The following is a 19,384-nucleotide window of genomic DNA, read 5'->3' on the forward strand; positions in this document are numbered from 1 at the left end:
AATGTAATTTAGTTTCATCCATGCCGAAGATTCCGCGATAAAACCGATTTTCTTTTCGACCAATGAATTTAACTTGAAACCGCAGTCCGAACTTGGCATTGCGAACTTTCAAGTGCACTTGTGAATTTCAGTTACGGAAAAGTTACGAATTACGAAAAAGTTGGGCTTCTTTCACACTCGGAAAAACACTTTTTTTGTAGCACTTATTGAGCAACAGAAAGCTGCATGGGGAGTTTTTCATCTTTCTCTAGAATTTTCTCAATGACACTTTTCATTTTATTATAATTCAGAAGCTGATTAATTAATGCTAATTATGCAATAATCTGAGTATCTTCAGGGAACGGCAAACAACGTTACCTTGGTTCGGTCCAACTACGTGGCATTTAAATATTTTTAAGGTTTGGCTCAAGTCACGGAAAACACCTTGTATAAGCGACTTTGAAAGCTCGCGATTTATTTTATCTTTATTTATACTGTTCTGCTGTGTGCGTGCGTGCGTGCGCACTCGCGCGCGTGCTCTCATTGGCCAAACTTCCCATATTGTCACCGTTAAAGTTAGTTTTTCCTGGTACATTTCGATGGGGGTGAAATGCAAAAAAAAAAGCGAAAAAAAAGAAACCTGTACTTAGACTTAGGTGCACGTTAAAGAGCCCCAGGTGGTCCCAATTATTCCGCTATGGTCTGCCTCATAATCAGATCGTGATGTTGGCACGTAATACCCCTTTTTTTATTTCCTGATTAACCTCTCTGCTTTCTTTTGTTTCTCCAACAACAACAATAATAATAATAACAACAACAACACTTGCTAGCAATTGTAAAGGCGCCGCCCACAACGCTACTTACGTCCACGGCGATGCTCAATCCTCGAAGATTCCCGGCAGATAGAGTCGAGAGAAGCAACGCATTCGCAAGTCTTTAGATTCAAAAATTTATTTGTAAATATCTTAATGTATTGTACAGAACTGTTTAGGAAAGCCTAAATTTTATTACGCGTGCGCGTTCATTTCAAGTTTAATAACGTCATCCTTCTTTCATTATTATAATTTCTTTTTTATTTAACATTTCGGCACACGTTGGCTTTCGTGCATGGGCGCCGTGGGACGACGCCTGTGGTATGCACACGTGGGCAGCGAGCGAAACGAGACAAATCGGGAATCGCAACGGTTTATGGAACAAACGGTGCACCGAGCATCACAAAGGAGAAAGCTGCTTGTCTTGTTCGCCCAAAGTCACGTGACCAAACTTGCTACACCTAACGATACAAGAAGAATAAGAAGCAAAGGAACAATCCCACTTTAAATCGAGTTTCATTGCTAAAAAAAATATATGACTCGAAAAGTTCTGGCGAGAAAGAAGCATAGAAACCGTCCGCACGGCGTATCTTTGCCTAATTTTGTCAATTACAATGTAACCAAAGCTGCGACGGTAATCTGAATCGTTTGCTGAGATACCGCCCTGTGTGCGTGGCATGGTATCGGACACAGTACCTCGCTGGAGTGACGCGTGTTTTGCCCACTGAATTGGGCAATTATAGTATATTTTAAAAAAAAAGTGATACCGCTGAAAGGTATCAGTTCATACTGTGACCTTTGGAAGCATCTGGAGTTTCAGGTACTTCCTTCAATAATGATTTCAGTCGTCACTTTTTATTCCCACGGCCTTCAAAGAAGGTCGTCATTTGTTTTAACATCATGTGTCGAGACTGAGATGCTGAACTATTAGTTTCCACATTGTTTGGCTGATGCAAGAATTCATTTTCCTGAAATATATATATATATTTTTATCACTGCATGTGGGGCAAGTGTTAACGAGAAACAAGAGGGAAAGTTCATCCGTTATCTCAAAACGAGATGCACAGAAATTCTCTTGTTTAAATATAGGTTCGTGACTATGGGCGCACAAGAAGCAGCAATCCACTACAAGCTTCCGCTAATCTCCGCGTCGGCAAATCTGCCACGAACGCGGGATTAGCCGGAGTACAACACGCGGTGCAGGGAAAGCGTGCGATCGCGCGGGAAACTCGCGATTAAACATTTCCTGGCGCGAATCACGCGCACAAACACAACAAACCGAATCACGCGATACCACTGCGTGTTCTTGCGCCGAGACATAACAGACAGAAAAAAACGTTCATATCGTCACACTGCTGTTTGGAAAAAAAAAAAAAGACTAAACCTCAGTTTCGTAGTGCGGAAGAGAACCTTTTAATCCCGGGGTGCGCTTACAGACCTTAGCGATGGTCTAGCGAGAAAACAAAACAACCAAACACAGGGATGCCATAAATATAAATAACTTAAAAGGCCGGCCGGCTGCTCTCGAGGGAACAGAAAAGGCCAGAGAAGATTGCTTTCGCTCCCAAGCAGCCTATAGAAATCACGTGGCTATCACTTCCTCTCTCTCTCTCTCTTTTTAATCTCTCATACTTCATCTGTTAATTACAGTGGCAGATCAAGGGAACGTTACTGGGAACGCTCCAATACGTCCACATTGCCTTTAAGAAGAAAGGTAAAGAAAAGCGAGCACAGAGAAATCCAACGTCGTCAGTGACCTAGAATTTCTTCACGAATGAACAAGACATTCGCTGCTAAATTAAGGAAAAATAGTGGTACTACTAATAATAGTAAACGCCAAGAGGAGTCCACATCCCGGCGGAAAAGCGGAAGCAGGTATCGATATTTACATAACATGAATGCCGGTTTTCGAGCTTATAGCTTCGCGAACAGTGGATCTGAAATTTGAGCCTCCGAGTACTTATATTTCAGCATCTGTAGAAGAGAAATATCACGAAGAAAAGCAAATCTCGCGTCTCCTCGGGAAAGATGTGCGGCTTCCGTCTAAGGAATCGGTGGCCTTTAGAGTATAGCCTTTTCAGTTCTTGAATGGGTACAAAAAGAAAAAAGTTAGATGCAGATTTTGTTTTTGTGTTTTATGTTGAGTACGTTTGAAAGAAATATCTTGAAAAAATATAATCAATGTTGTATTTGCGACGGTGGTCACCGTAGAGCGACGATTAAAGTCTCGTAAAGCATCGTGAATTGACGAGGATTTCAGATTAGCTTTTACAAGAGGACGTAGAACCTCCCATATAAAATACTTTTTTGTAAAAGCCTTGGTAGCCTTCTTTGCAGATAATTCTGCTTTCGACTCTAGGGGAAGTTTATAGAAGACGAGAAAGAAAAAAAAATCGCACACAGCCAGCCACTGCTATTGTAAGCTACGAAAGCACTGCAATGACTGCGTCACATTCGGTATTCCACCATTTTTTTTTTCTTTTAAGAAGTGTAATTCGCGAAGCCAAGAAAGAAGTAGGTCTCGGTTACCATCAGTTTAGAACAAATTCCTGCAGGATCTCGGCACATGTATTGCCGCGCGTTGTCTATCTACATGGCTCTCTCTGTACACAAGGACGATGGATGTGCCGAGATAAGTATAATATTTATATATATACTATGTCCTTTCCGTCGATCTACACATGGAAGCAAAAAGTTTGGTCGTGTGTGCGCCAGAAGATTGCGTCAGAAAGGAGAAACCGAAAAACGCGCATATCACAACTCAATATATAGATTTATCTTTTCTTCCATCTCTATATCCTTCTTCCGTTCCTTCACAGAGGAAAAGAGAGAGAGAAAAATAAAGAATAGGGTGTCTCTCTCTCTCTCTTTCGGCAACTACTCTCCCACTTCATTCCTAAACGCGAAGGCTTATTAGTAAGCACTACACGTGACCGTGGGCTTTGGGTTCAACACAAAAAAGGTTGGAAAAATACAGGGCGTGTACAAACAAAGGAAAGGAACATCCGTTCAAGCGAGCGATGTAATTTACAGCGGACAAGCCACAGCGGAGCGTCGGCACTTTGACTAGACCTGTTGCTTCTCGTAGGAATAACATAATCGACGAAGTGCAGCAGCAGATATTTCGAGAGAGAGATAGAAACGCGACAATAAACCCGTTATATACATACACACAGATACGGGCGAAAAGAAAACCAGAAGAAACTCAAATGGTTCATACTGCATCGAGTCCGGCCAGACACACTTGTGACTAAGTAACGTGTTCACTGCACTTCCGTTTTCCTCCCCTTGACATTCCGACAAGAAAAAAAGAAAAGCCAACGAGGGACTAAAGTTCCGTTTCCAGAGGCTCACTGTGCGGTAACAACTGCGGCGCAAAAGTCGTCACTCGCTTCCAGAGCTGCTATAGGCTTGCCAGACGAAACGCGTAAAAAAAGCGTTATAAATAAAAAGTTGGGAAAAGGGAGTCGGGGAGAGGACTGACTAGGCTCTGTGCGGTCACTCAACGGCGATAGTCAGTTTGCGATCAGTCTAGTAGGACACAAGTGTTTTCTCTGTCGCTTTCCGGGGACAAACCCGAAGCGACACGACAACAGCAATAGTACAAGCGAGTGTGAAACAAAACACGTCTGGGATCGGCGCCGGTGACGTCACGCTGTAGAGGCGCCGTGCAGCTGCCGGCGCTTCGCAGGCGACTCCTGGCGGCGAAGCGAAGTTCGCAGACGAAAGCATGGCCTCCGATATCGGGCGGCGAGGGGTGTCAGCCCCAAGCAACCTCCTTAGTCAGCAAGCGCCGCCGAATCTCGGAGGCCACGACGAAACTTGGCAGGCGAAATCCGCAGACGAGCAAGCAGCGGCTAGGATGTGCGGCTGCCGCAGGCTGTGCCGGCCGCGCAGCTCCAGCGTCGTCGACGTCGTCGCGCCTTCTGCGCGCAATGCGCTGCTGAGGTGTTTCCGGTTCCGGCGGTACCTCGCGCTGTGTTACTTGAAGATCTCCGCGGACAACGACGCCGCTACCGCCGGTTGCTGACTATGGTGGTGGCGGCCCGAAGCCCTTTCTGGGCGAGCAAGTTTCGAAGCTTCTGCAGGTTGTTTTGCGTTATAGGGTCGTCTGGCTTCAACCGTAGCGCCTCGAGGTAGCTTGACTCGGCCTCGAGCAGCTTCCCGTTGACGTGCAACATGGCGCCGAGGTTCATGTGACTCGTGACCTCCTGCAGCGAGAAAAAGAATACAATGGCGAGCATTTCAAGAGGAAGTCGTCAGGTGTCTGCCTTCTGGCAGAGATTTTGCATGCGGTTTGCCCGTGCTAAGATATTTCTACAATTGAGGAAGATGCAGTACTGGGATAGATTATGGTAGTGGCATGACTAAAGATAGCTCAAGAACGGTGGTAAAAAGGCGTTAGTACAGAGTGTTAGCGCTCTAAGATGAACGTTAGTGGAGAGTAACGTTCTGTCCTGTCGCCTTCTTTACATGTTTTCTTTTCTTTTCTTCTTTGCGCGCCGCGTTTCATAATGTTGGTCATATAGAAGCGATTGGAATCGACCCCTGTACGGCGGACACCAGCGGAGCTTCTTTGAAGACAACGTGACGTTATTTTTTAACGCTCAGTTGCAACTTTTCTTATTTACTCCTTTAAATAAAGCCGTATCAAAGAGTACGATGAGTGCAGCAACTGGAGACAGTATGCGCATCTGCGAACTAAAAAATGCCGCCGGCAGGCTTGATTACCTGTACAGTGCACTGCAATCAGGATTTGTAAGTGACGTATGCGCGGTGCATTGTATACACCAGGTAAGAAAATGCAGTTTGCAGTTTACGGTTTGCAAATCCTGCGTTAAAGCAAATGCGTAAGATATGGGCAGCTGAGTTTCCTCTGCACATCATTGAGCAGCAGCGGAGAGCTGCGCGAAAGCCACTACATTAAGAAATAGGTACGCAGGCATGTTTGATATGCATGGAACTGCAACGACCAGATTTGAAGCTGTGCGAAACGCACAGTCCCCAGTATCTGTTAGCAGCGAAATGTTCGGCAAATGTCAAACGAACAGATATTTAACAATCAAATTACTAAAAAATACACACAGAACCAAGCAAAGAAATATGAGGAGGACGTACTCAGCAGTAGTTGCATCTTAAGTAAGAACGCAGTACAAACAAATATAATATCGCGCCTAAACCTAGTTGGGAAAGAAGGCTGCATAAATACATACTTACACGACGATATTCACAGAGCAGGTTGCTTTTCATTGAATTTAGAAACGCGATGCGTTTATGAAAGTTGGCTTTGCCACAAGTAGGGTTCAGCTGCGAAGGAGCACGCTTTACAGGCGGAGCGTAGCAAGCGCGCTTGTTTACAGGGAAAGCAGAGAAGCCGGCAGAAGAAAGTTGACTGGCTTGACTGCTAGTACTTATTGAACGATACATGCGACCGCAATGTCTTTAATGATACGACTTACTTCCAACACAAGCCATGAACTCCGTCTATAATAGACTGACTCTGCGCGGATGATTGATTAACAGCAAAACATGCGCTGTATGCAACCACCTTGGTAAACAGACCTACCATACATTGCACGCTCGATATTACATTGCCTTTGCTTGTACATGTTTATATCCTTTGTGTTTACATCTGCGATAGACACAGGTCCACTACATCGAATGATGCATCGAACCTGTTTCTTCGCAAACACGGCGAGGGAGCGGACCGATGTTGAGGTAGTGAAGACGAGAACAGGATGAGAACGGACGTTGTTTCAACGTAGATCAACTTACACCGGGTCGCAACTTCACTGCAGTGTAGTAGAAGGCCTCGGCTTCAGCATTCCTTCCCGCTTGCCTGGAAAATAAATCGAATAGACCAAACACTTGTAATCCTTGCTTCGCTGACATTAGGGCAGAAATATGCCCCTTTCCTATACTTGTTTACACTGGCGCGCCTGCGAAAGCATTTGGTGCCGCAAAACGACAAGAATTAATAAGTTATGCAAATACCACGTTGATGTGAACGTGACGCGATGTAATGGTAGAGTAAGAAGAGAAACAGCAAGAACCTGCGCAGCATTTACCGCTTTCTAAAGGAGGACATCTTGAGAGGCTAGTTGGCTCCTTATTACTGCACGAAATAACTGCGCAAATGCGAAGGGAACACTGCACAAAAATACATAAAAGAAGGCACTGTGGTTACACTATTTCTACAAGTCTTCTTGTACGGTGTTTCGCTACATTCACGCAGTAATTACACAACATATAGGGCTTGCCGGCGTGAAATGACAGCCTTATTGGCGCGATAACGCTAAGGAGCCCGTGTCGCAGGAAATCTGTCGGCCGGCGTCGGCAATGAGATATTCGAACCACATATGTTTGATGCTTGAATGTTTGAATGCTTTATTTAGGCAATACATTGCCTGGGATGTAGGGGCTAAAGGCAGATGCAACTGCCTGACAAAGGCCCCCCTACCCGTACATTGCTCAGGGGAAGGAACATCATGAAAACACATTGCAACAATGTAGAAATAAGAACATATACCCAGGCCTTCCAGATGACGCAAGGAATTGACTGAAATAATTGAATTTCTCAAGCTAAAATACGTAGAAAAATCGTAGACTACGACTTGCACACAACCTACAGACATGATAGCTCTCGGATTGTAATTTGACTACACGAGAAAACATAATTCTGTTAACCGAAAACTCAAACCCATTCACACACACACAAGCCGGCCACGGCGTTCACACACCGGCTGCGGCGCGCGCCAAAACTCCATCCAGGTGGCACTCGCCTCCACCGCATCGCGGCCCACGCAAGATGCCGTGGTTCCACCGCAAAACACGCCTTCGTGCATAGCGTTCGCGGCAAGCGTTTCCAGGTAAACATTACGATTACATAGGCTCCAGTTGCTGGGAAGCGTGAGAAGCAGTCAGGGATCGTTGAATGCTATCGCGTTCCACTCTTAAAGGCGAAGATTAGGCGTCCTCCAAATTTTTTTTAAGTTGTGAGCGCGCGTACGTGTGTGTAATCACTCCCACGGTACACGCTTCGCTTAGAAGACGGAATATATTCAAAGCTTACACCAAATCAGCACGTATGTGCTCGCGCATTCTCTTTCTGGGGGCGAGGGACGAATAAAGCATAAATAATCTGTCCTCCATCGGAACTTTCGCAAGTACAAAGACAATGAATCTTCCGTCGCATACGAGAGCTCAAAATAGACTCGTAGTACTTCCATCAAATACTTGCGTATCACTAAGATTTAGGCATTAAGAACTGTACCAGTTACTGTATTGACATTCGGCATTCATAGCTCGCGCGCGCCAGTGCGTGGCTTTACGAAGATGCATGACGGAAACTCAGAAAGGCTTGGCTTACCTCAGCGTGTTAGCGGCGTTGAAGATGATCTCGTACTCATCGGGTGCGAGCGCGGCGGCTCGAAGGTAAAGTTCGGCGGCCTCCATGTGCCGGTCAGACTCGGACAGGAACTGACCTGCGTTGGAGAACGGCTTCGTTCAAGAACTGTTCCCCTCTAACGACAAGGTCACGAGGCGCTGAGCTCGTATACTGCGGCCCACGCTTCCGTCGAGACAGTGAAAAATCTTCAAGTTAGGTTGTGTTTCTAAACTGCGCTTATGAGACAGCAAAACGGTCGCGCTTATTGTGAGCGGAGGCTTGGGAATGCAGAGAAGACGTAAAAAACGAAATACGGCTGATAACGCCACTCTGTCTCGCGTCAAACCACCGTGACGTCACAAATTTTGATAGCATCCATTCGAGTCTAGATATATGCTTGTCGGTAAAGAAGGGCTACATTGCATTCTAATGATACCACAGACTCGACCACGCCCGTTTTGAGAACATTTCATGCGTCGAAACGGCCCAAATACGAGAATATACTTTGAAACTTGTGACGTCACAATGACGTGGCAGCGGCGAGTTTCCGTAAAAGAAAAGCAGGGCCTTTATTTTCTCCTGTAGTAGAGAAGTTTATTTTTTAGGCCAGACGATTTATAATGCGATATTATAAAGAATACCGCCATAAATGTAACTGTCCAGCCTTTCACGCCTCATTTCTAATCAATCGATAATTCATTGCGTAATGTCTGAGAAATAGGCTCTTACAATACTTCATAATTAAATAAATGGCAAAATCGCGTTTTTTTATACTGAAAAGGGAGAGGAGGAAGGGTACGCCCATTATAGAGTTGTCACGGGGGCTTATGAACTTGTTATATTTAGCTTGAGTTTACAAACTCCATGCCTGTGCGCCCGCGCGTGCTCACACATATGAGATGCAGCCACTTCCTTTTTTTTTTGTTATCGAATGCGAGAACGAGTCTTCGTATGAAACTCATTGTAGCAAGTTATATAATATAACTCCGTGTTGTTGTGCCCATTTAATGAACATCTGCGAAATGTCCCTGAAGCGCCAACAAGCTAGAGTTTGCTTACCATAATGCTGGTACACACTGGAGTCGTTCGGGGCTAACCCTTTCGCCCGAAGGAACCACTGCTCCGCTTCGGTGGGCCTGTTCTGGAAACGTAAGGCAACCGTGCCGAATGTTAGCAGAGCACTTTGGTTACTTACTTGGGAACTTGTATCAACAGTGCTAGCGCATGCGCGAGCTTCTTCGGGAAACATTGGCAAAAAGAGACCAAATGCAAGCGAATAAAAAGATAGGAAAAACCAGCACCAGCGGACAACAAGTATAAGGGTCAGTCGGCAACTTTTCCTTTCATGTTCCGTTTAACTTGTCTTTTTTTTTTTCGGAATATCATAAGAATCCACAGCGAAACCATTCGCTAGCGGTACCCACGAAAACAAGGATTAGGAACCAGGAAATACTCTTATGCCTACTAAATGTCTAGGATGTTATACACACTGCCAGCCAAGGAGAGGCGAGTGTAGGCTGAAGACCGACACTCGCTCTTCTAGCGCCTTTGACAAAAGTGTGCATAAAAACCTATCAGGTGGCAAACAGCCAAGCCTTAACTCATCAAGCTGGTGGATACATGCTGTTGGCTTGGCAAGCAAATTATTTTATGAAAACATGAAAAAGAATATTTTTTTTTCAAGTGTCGCAAGCTTGCCGCCTATATTGTTAAAGAAAAAAAAAACGACGAGTACATCGTTATCAAGGGCACATTTCTGAAACTTCTTGCTTTGCCCATCAGCCAAGAGAACTGCAGCTGAAAAGGAAGTGATGCCTTACCAGTTTAGACAGGAGCTTGGCGTAGGTCAGGTGCGCTGGGATGTGGTCGTGCTTCGCTTTGAGGGCTTCTTTGTACCATCGCTCCGCTTCGGCAAAGTCCCCGAGCTTGAAGTATGCCTCGCCTGCAAGGACGCCCGTGGCAAATTATCAGTGCGGTTTTTCGGCACAACTCTCCAGATTTTGCGTGCAGGCACCAAACGCAACGCTTAAAAAACCAATCTGTGCGATACCGCAACCGAGTTTCTAGCAGGGCTGTTAGTGTAATTAACGCTCTCTTTTCTAACTCTGAACCTCCTCAATTTGAACCTCCTCCTGAACGCCTTCTGGAAAACGATTAAGATTTCGATAAATTTGCACGAGCTGACTACCTAATACATTTGTAACTTTGCCCTCGAATAGCTGTAATCAAATTTCCAATTTTGTCCGTGCAAATACATTTGATTCTTTGAATAGGAGTAGTCGTAGACAAGTTCTGTACTTTCGCATTAATACGTTTATATTTTTTAATGCTTCTAGGCGCAATAACAGATTCGCTGAACAAAAAAAGAAAATGCAGCTTAGTCTTTTTAACGAGAAAGAGATTAAGATTCTCACGTGAAGCAAATGTTACTTGGCAAATAATACTTGGCAAACACGTGGCGAACATTCAAGCTTGAAGAGGTAAAAACTCACCCATCATGTTGTAGAGAGACTGCGGCTGATAGTGATCCGGCATCTTGGCAACCGCTTCTTGGTAAACTCTGATCGCCTCCTAAAATAAACAAGTACAAAAAAGAATTTTCTTTATCCACTTGTGGGCAACTAAGTATGACCCTGAACAAGTGCGCCGAACAGGAAAGGCTATGACCATGCTGAAAGTGCTTAACACGCTGAATTTGTACTTACCCAAGGCAGATATCAAACTAGGGGCAAACACACGTTGGTAAATTTACATCCAAATTTCCCGAATAAGTAATAAATGACGTAATTGAGAGTGTCTCGCGGCTCTCGCTATGAATCTGTTTTACGTAAATAAATTCAGTACAAGCTCGCAAACGCCGTTTACTAGAAACGACGAGCGAAACAGTCAACCGATCAATTCCATCATTCAATGCACGCACCTTGTATTTGCCTTCGTCGGCGTAGAGCCTACCAAGGTTGAAGAGGGCCGAGATCTTGGTGCTCTCGTGAGTCTTGGGGTCCTTGAGGCCCGCGCTGTCAAGCTGGGCACAGTGCCGGTACACCTGCAGACGGGGCACGCGGAGAGGAACGCGGAGACCGGTTAGGCTATAGCTGCGACCGACAGAGACTGAGCAATCAACAAAAGAGAAACAAACAAAAGGAAGAAGACGGTTTTTCGCACTGACAAACGTATTTGTGCGGCAGCGTTTGGAACACGCCGCTATGTTGGCAACACCAGTTCTGCGGAATCCCGCAAAGTGAAGGAAGGCTCATTAAAGGGGCAAAATTGTCACCCGCCCGAATGTAGCATGAAGCTTGAAAGCTTCGTAGTTGAAAAAAAAATATCGTCCTGTTTCGGGATGGGTTTCCTCTCTAGCTTCGTGCTACATTGGGGTGGATGACAATTTTTTTCCCTTTCACACAGCTATAGTATCAATTACAGATTACCTCAGCAGACTTGCGATGTTAAGTGGTCTGCGGGATAGGTTGTATCGAATATGTGGCATAGTAAAGTACAGTATAAAAAAAAAGGCGTAGGAATTAGTGCATGGTAAACAAAAATTGAAAGGTTGTGTCACTAATGAAGGATTAATAGAATGCGCAACTATTATAGTTAAGAATTACGCAATCATTTCAAGCGAGAAGTGGCTGAAGCCACTGCATGTTACAGTAGACGGCACCGGAGGACACGGCAGAAGTGGCATTGAAGAAAAAACAGGGACTCTTAGAAATAGATTGAAAATCTTTTTGTTAAAGTAACACGAAGAACGACGTTCGACACAAGCTTTCTTGAACGTTCGCGCCCCCATGCAAAGTGCTTAACTTAAATAAAACACACACATAAAGAAAAAGCACTTCGGGAGTGCAACAAAACGACGGTACGCTGCAGGGAACAGGGGCAAAAGCTTTGAAGGTCACTCACTTCGATGGCTTCCTCTTTCCTGCCCATGATGCCAAGGACGAGGCCCATGTTGAGGTGTGCCACTGTGGGAGATTGAAGAAGCGTCGTTGCAACATTTTAGATGTCGAGATTCACGTCAGTGCACAAGCGTTTGCGAAATATGGTGATCTATGTTGCTGCTGTTAACCACAGCGTGAGATAGACGCAAGCAATGAAGAACCAACACTGCGTTTTTAAAAAAATTATATTGGTAATAATTGACATTAGGATAGCGGGAAGAGGGTAATTTCAATTTGTTTCCGCTGTGTGCCTAACCCACTCGTGGATACGTTATCGCCATATCTAAAAGTCGGCGGTGGCAACACTAACAACAACAACAATAACTACTACTACTACTACTACTACTACTACTACTACTACTACTACTACCACTACTACTACTACTACTACTACTACTACTACTACTACTACTACTACTACTACTACTACTACAACGACAACAGACTACAACAACGACGACGTGCGGACACACACCGCGCAAGGTCAGCGCACTCTAACGGCGCGCTTCAGCAAAAGTGAAAATGCGAAAAAGAATTCAGCAGCAACTAATAAATTACATTTTCTTCAGCAATAGCTTATTAACGACGGAAAAAGAAGGAAGTAATGGGATATGTGGTACTCAACTAATGAATAAGCAAGAAATATCCACCGTTTTCCTTAAATTTTTAAACGTAACTTACGTTCCAAAACTGCAAATACGAAGCCAGGCCATGCCCAAGACAAGTGAATTTACCAGCAACCGTTAAACTAAAGCGACAGTCCCGAAATACACGTCCTTAATACATGTGGCAGGAACAATCTGTTCCTGCATTTTGCATTATATTGTGGAGAAACCTTCGTTGCTCACTTCGGGATAAATCTATACAGAAAGCAAATAGACAAGGTTTTCCGTAAAATGCGCATGACTTGCTTACTTGCTGGTAATTATTAATGCGCGTTAAGTCGATGAGCAATTTTAATTTTTCACGCACTTAGACACTGAAAGAAAATATTAGGTGAGACTAGATCCATACATTTTCCGATACAAATTGGCGCCGAAAGTGCCGCTGCTGCTCCTCAATTTGAACCGCCCGGGTCAAAGCGGACGAGCTGACGTAATCTCCACGTGACCCACATTCAGCCAACGCTAAACGCCACAGGTGAGGTACCATACTTCCAGAACAGGTCACGCCACTCCGATCTTACATTCTCGCCATTTTCTCACTAACAAAAGCTCTGTTCTCCCAATAAAATGACGAATTAGTACAGAAGCCTAATCTTTCAATCTATCTCGGCTTAATATTTTCTTTTAGTGTTCCTTTAACCAGAAAGAACAATAACACGTTGAAGAAACGGCCATCTTCTAATTTGTTCTCTACGGTTAAAATATGTATAATATTTTGATGAAGCTGGTAGCATCCGCCTATAGCACCTTGCAAAAAGAACACCAACAAAGAAAAGGAGGAAGAAAAAAGGAACACACGGGGTCAACGACGACCAACATGAGGGAGGGTGAGGGACTTACTTGCAAGCCTCGGCCTGAACTGGATCGCAAGTTTGTAGCTCTGAAGGGCTTCCTCCAACCGGTTCTGCTCTTGCAGTAGAATTCCCCTAACGGACGAAAAAAAGAAAAGCACAGAATAAACCTGAAGCATACGAGATATCTGTTCTGCGTTTTGCGAGACTGACGGCTTGAGGATGCTAATATATTCGCGAGTAGAGAGCCCGCAAACTTATATTGAATCAATAGCACGAAAGCTCCCATAAAAGGTAGACGTACGAAGAAAGTGAATGCTTAAGCTATATCGGTAAGTTAGCCTCTAGAATTACAGATGGGTCACATTCAGGGCAGCGAGATGGGTTTGGTGTACCCCCTTCCTCTTTCCAAGTCCCACTGCCTCCTCAGTTATAAGGACGTATAAACTAAAAACGCACAGGTGACGACACCATCCGAAATACCCGCACAGGTTGTCTGCGAGGTCTCAACAGTTGACAGCGTCTTGCCGAAGCTATAGATAACTTTGCAATAATGTTATTTTACTTTTTGAAAAAGGGCTTGGGTCACGCTAGATTCGAAAATAATCGAAGGCTCAATCCTGGCAACGTTCGGAAACTTCTTGTGCGGAAACAACTGCCTCACCCTCAAATACGCGAGAATATTCCTAAAACATACGGTGGAAACGACGTTATGCGCGGTTACGGCTCAATATTCAAAGACGCGAAGTTTAGTCTGCATTTCTGTCCGCTATTAAACAATATTTCTTAGCGAAAAAAATGCAGCGAGAAAGAGAGAGACAGAGAGAGTGAATCGAGCCGTCCAGAGTACGCACGACTAAACTCACAGGTTGTAGTGGACGTCGGCCATGTTGGAGCGATAGGTGAGCGCCTTCTTGTAGGCCCACTCGGCCTCGGCCTTCTTGCCATGCGCGCTGAGGATGTTGGCTAGGTTGCCGTAAGCTGAAAGCAAAGGGGCAGGAAAAAGAATAGTGTTTCGTGAGTGAACGTGTCCATAGAAACTAATGCACAAGTCCGCGCTAAAATAAAAAAAACTGAGTATACTAGTCGCTAAAAGCAACGACATCCTTGCGAAACTCATCCATGACATTTTATTGCGTCTCAACAGAATGTTCCCTGAAAACAAGAAAAGGTTAACAAAATAATGTTCGGATCTCACGCACTGTGGGAATCGATGTAAGCGAAGTTTTGTATGCTATTTGCTTTGATTGACGATATTTAGCGGTGATGTTGGCAGCGAATCTTTAATTTCCTCAACGTTTAGTCCAACACGAGAGTGGTGAGTTGATGTTAAACGTTACATTGCGTGCACCATTGCTGTTTGTGTGCGTAGTCCACAAAACGCACAGGGAGACGTGCTTGCTTGAGACGTTGTTGTGCGTCGTCATTGTTCATAATCTCAGACGGTTGAGCATTATCTCTGCCTCACATGGCACATCGCATCGTGGTAGAAGTGTTAAACGTTGATTGTTGCTTTGGCTCTTTTGGACGACAACAGAACGCACATGTACACAGACTCTAGATCGGCAGTCAGGGCGTTCGCATCGGCCTCCATCGCGAAAGAGGCCCATAGTATTCTCAGGAACAGGGCAATCCCTTCGCATAGATCACTTGGTTTCCGGCACACTTGAGGGTAAATCTGGACTCGCTCACCGATCTCTATGACACTGCCCACTCCCAGGCGCGCGTACTAACTCTCCGCGCGGAAGGAGGTGTCTTGTCACGGTCCAATGTCCAAGAGTTCCGGGACACTCTATTCACCCTTCATGAATTCACTAAACATTTCTATCTGTAGAGAAGAATCTTTCCTCCACCACATAAAAAGCTCACAAGACTTCAGACTATGACCATTAGAATGTTACGAACTAGCTCTTATCCTAGTCTGGCCTTCATGCACTGTTTATTCCCGGACGTTTTTAGCTCACAGTGTCCTAGCCGCGGTGGGACCTGCAATTTAGATCACATACTCTGGCGGGGTCCCTCGTTACGAGAGGATAAATACATAACTGAACAGAAGTGGAACTCGGCGATGAAGAGCTCGGAATGCCACCGTCAGCTTTGGGCTGTTCAGAGAGCCTGCGATGCGGCGGTTAGGTCAAGTCTAACTATCCCCACGTGGTAGCGGCCCGCGGCGTCTCCCTGAGGGGCGGCGCTTCTCAGGATTCTTTTAATAAAGTTCTTCAAATCCATAGTGAATTATGGGGCTGTACGTAATTCAGTTAATTATTGCAATTGCACGTATACATTGTATACATACATTCGCGGTCTGCACCACGTTTCGCTGCGTAGCGAAGAAAGAAGCGTCGCGCTCCTGTTCCGCGCGACGCTTCTTTCGAGACTGGGTGTCCTCGGCGCTGAGTGCACGTTTTGGAGTCTTTTCGCTGGCGCGTGTTTACATGCTCCTTCAGCATACTAGCTAGTACGCTGTTGAGACACCAGCTCCAAGAGCTCTCTTCAGGCTATGGACGATTGTAATGTTTATGCTATCACAGACCAGCACGCGACCTCTACAACCCAGCACCGGCATTTTTGTCGCATAGGAAATCAAGCACAGCACGTGCTATACGCACAAACTGTTAAACGCTGCCGCGGCAGCGCCGGTCAGGATGCGACTTCACAATTGCTAGTAAGTACAGCGGGGCATGGCAGTTCCGGAGGTGCCGGACGTTTGTGCGCAGGCGCGAGAGAGATAATGTGGGGGCTTTTGCTCCTTGAATATGTGACTCTGCCTAGGCACTACGGAGAAGTTTCTTAGCGCGCGTTGTATGCGTTTGTCTCTAGGCGTGCCGACATCGCGGAGTGGGGTCGAGTTTGTTTACGCTAGGACGCTGACTGCCGGCGCGGCGAAACAGGTGAAGCAACGGGCACAGACGCCCCATTTGGCGACCGCTGTGCCAAACTACTCTGTCTTGCATCTGCGGCGCTCGTGCTAAGTCAGTCGTGCCGGATCACAGCTTCCTCGCGCCTTACGGCGATGTACCTTGAAAATAACGTCACAGATGTTTCCGCGGGAGCAGTAGGGAACGCAGTAGAGGCCGGGCCGCATATACTGAAAATCTAGAAAACCTCAGCAACCGCGGTTGAACGCAAGTTGCTGAAATGCTGCCGGTGATGCTCGACGCCCCTGCAACCGCTATGAGAATACGTCGCGCTACCCTAACGCCTTTTACGCTAACATAACTTAACGTTAATCTAACCAAGCGTGATCGGTTAGTCTTTTGTACAGAACTAGAAAGGCAAATGATCACAAAACGAGGGCACAAACAAGGCATCGGCTGAGTTGCGCCAAGTTGGTTTCTTTATGAGGTATTGATGTCGCAGTGGAGCGAAGCGAAGATGGACGCGCCGCGAACGATACGCTCGATCGCCTCGGTGGTGGAGCCTGGGCAGCGCTCTGCCTTCTGCTGCTGGCATAAGCGTTCTGAACACGATATGGCGCTCTGCATGCATTGGCCTGAGCGGTACGGACGATAGATGTTAACTTTATCTAGCACATCAATGGGCGCTGACTAAGCTGATGTAACCAGCGCAAGAGTGGACACGGCTCATTATAGTAAGGCGACAAGGAGAAGCGCCGACGAGGACTGACGGATGAAGATTAACATGAAGTTACATCAGCATGGAATACCAACTAGACCGGTATCACACCTTGCTTCAGTTTATTTTTAGTTCGTCGGGCTTTGTTGATTGTGTTAATATTCATCCTTTAGTCCTCGTCAGTGCTTCTCCATGTCGCCTCACTAGTGTCCAGTGTCCACTCTTGCGCTGGTTGCATCAGCATGGAATATCAACTAGCCCGATGACGGCGAAGCCATAACAATTAAACAACCGCTGAAGGAGAGCCCTGGCGAAGAAATATACGCTGACAGCTACCCGCTGTGAAATCTTGAGACGTGTTTACAGATTCCTAACTTCGCAACAAAAGCATACACATCAAAATATGTAAACTGCATGCGCCTGACACAACATCGAAATCTGTAAGTTAGAGACATTACACGTGGCTTTAAACTGAACTAGTTGGTAAAATGAAGCTTTCAAGAAACTCTCGCAACATACCTAACAGATGCGCGCTAAGTGTAATGCAACATGCTGACTTTGTCTACCCTAAATTGCGTACACTTGTGGCCAACTGAACGTAATTAACCGGAAAGTAAATTTAAAAAATATAAGAAAGCTGTTTAATTAGTTAGTCTGCTTTACTATATGAACGACCTACTCCATAATAAATACAACAATAAGGATGAAAATGGCACAGAGCCTCAGCCGGCCCATAGCGACATGTAGAGACAGAGAAGAAACGGCCAGAAAACCTGTCCAACGTGAAGCAAGGACTGCATAAGCGAGCAGAAGAAAGAAATGAGCATCAAACCTTTGAAGCGTTCGTAACGTGCAAGAATCGGACGCGGCGGCAAACATCTCGCCAGACGGGGTTCGGAGGTTGCGCCAACGTTTACAATGTTTTCCTTCACGCCTGCCCGCACGTATACCCGTTTGTTCGAACCCCTCTTCCTATACAAGGCGAGGGATACCGAGATATGGATTTCTCCGAAATCCGTCCTTTCTGACGCCGTCAGGCAAACGTTATTGAAGAGGAAGAAACGAAGGAGGGATTTGATCGGGGTGAAAAAAAAGATAAAAAAAGAGAGCACGGACAAGATAGGAGAGCCCCGGAGCAAAAGGAGCAGATCCGTCAGCATTGCCACACGGCTACACGTGGAAAAAGATTGCAAGAAAAGCGAAATGTGGGCGCGAACGGAAAGCAAAAAGAAAGATGCAATCAACGGGACGAAAGACGGCGAGGACAGTCGAGGGCGACGACCAAAGTGGGGAGGCGTGAAGAGCGACTTTGATCGAATGGGGAACGAACCTTCGCCCTTCTTTCCTTCCTCCCCGCGCTCGCCTCCGCGCCGCTGTCACACCGATAGGTGCCTCGACTATGCGGGCTCATTGGCTATGCCGTTACGCAGAGCAAGAAGTCCATGGTTCGATCCCCAAGTTTGTTTTTTTCACGCATGATAGCCTGTACGCACGATACTGCAGAGACGGTTTGTAAGCTTTCTGCACGTATGCGGTGGCTCACTAAAAAGTACGAAGCCGAGAAAGCACGAAAACTGACTAGCAGCAGTAATTAAGCTGTTCACGCGTATCGTCCATTCTGATGCCCAGAGCGAACGAAGTTCGTGCGCCTGACCTAGCTAGACACCATTCGTCTGCCGACAAATTTATTTTTCGGCATTGTTTCTGGGCCATTGAATTAAAACTTTCTTAAAGGCATTATACGTCCTCATCCTGGCCCATTAATTGCGTACACGCGCAAATGCTCTTTCGCGTCCAAGCATTCGGTACTTGCGCGAGCTCATTTCGAGTTGCCATTTGTACTTGTGGGCCACAAAACTTCTAATCTTCTCTCACTCACGATCGCCGCGCCGACGTTTACCCTCGTGACTTGCGAAAACAAACTAAAACCGCAGTAAATGCAGCATATTACGTGAGCTGCAACGTCTCCACACGAGAGGAGACATACGTTCTTCTCTTTCACTTATTCATAATTACGTTGCATTAGTAGCACGGCTAAGACATAGTAGTATAGTTTAATATATCTCGATGTATCACCGAATCGTTCGAAAACGGACTGAGCGTATTGCAGCACGAATTCCTCGATAAGTACGAGGTAAATTTTCACATGCACGGGGTTCTTCGAAAGGCGATAACACTCCATCGCTTGCATCGGTAACTCACCTGAAACCCTGCAATTCGCGCAAAAATCACG

The 19,384-nt window shown here is 45.7% G+C and overlaps 1 protein-coding gene across 1 annotated transcript in view; it reads right to left on the reverse strand.

Annotated features, from left to right (window-relative positions):
• Nucleotides 1–912: 912 nt before the first annotated feature.
• Tmtc2 (Transmembrane O-mannosyltransferase targeting cadherins 2) overlaps nt 913–19,384 on the reverse strand; it is a 374,186-nt gene continuing 355,714 nt past the window's right edge. Inside the window, exons 5-14 of the mRNA XM_065454315.2 lie at nt 14,442–14,556; nt 13,625–13,710; nt 12,082–12,143; nt 11,099–11,221; nt 10,671–10,749; nt 9,999–10,120; nt 9,238–9,319; nt 8,161–8,275; nt 6,567–6,630; nt 913–5,002 (exon numbers count right to left, since the gene is read on the reverse strand). Coding sequence (XP_065310387.1) covers nt 4,805–5,002; nt 6,567–6,630; nt 8,161–8,275; nt 9,238–9,319; nt 9,999–10,120; nt 10,671–10,749; nt 11,099–11,221; nt 12,082–12,143; nt 13,625–13,710; nt 14,442–14,556 — 1,046 coding nt within the window. The 3' untranslated portion in view covers nt 913–4,804. The remainder of the gene's footprint in view (nt 5,003–6,566; nt 6,631–8,160; nt 8,276–9,237; nt 9,320–9,998; nt 10,121–10,670; nt 10,750–11,098; nt 11,222–12,081; nt 12,144–13,624; nt 13,711–14,441; nt 14,557–19,384) is intronic.

This window comes from Dermacentor albipictus, chromosome 2 (genome assembly GCF_038994185.2).
Source record: "Dermacentor albipictus isolate Rhodes 1998 colony chromosome 2, USDA_Dalb.pri_finalv2, whole genome shotgun sequence".
NCBI classification, from domain to species: domain Eukaryota; kingdom Metazoa; phylum Arthropoda; class Arachnida; order Ixodida; family Ixodidae; genus Dermacentor; species Dermacentor albipictus.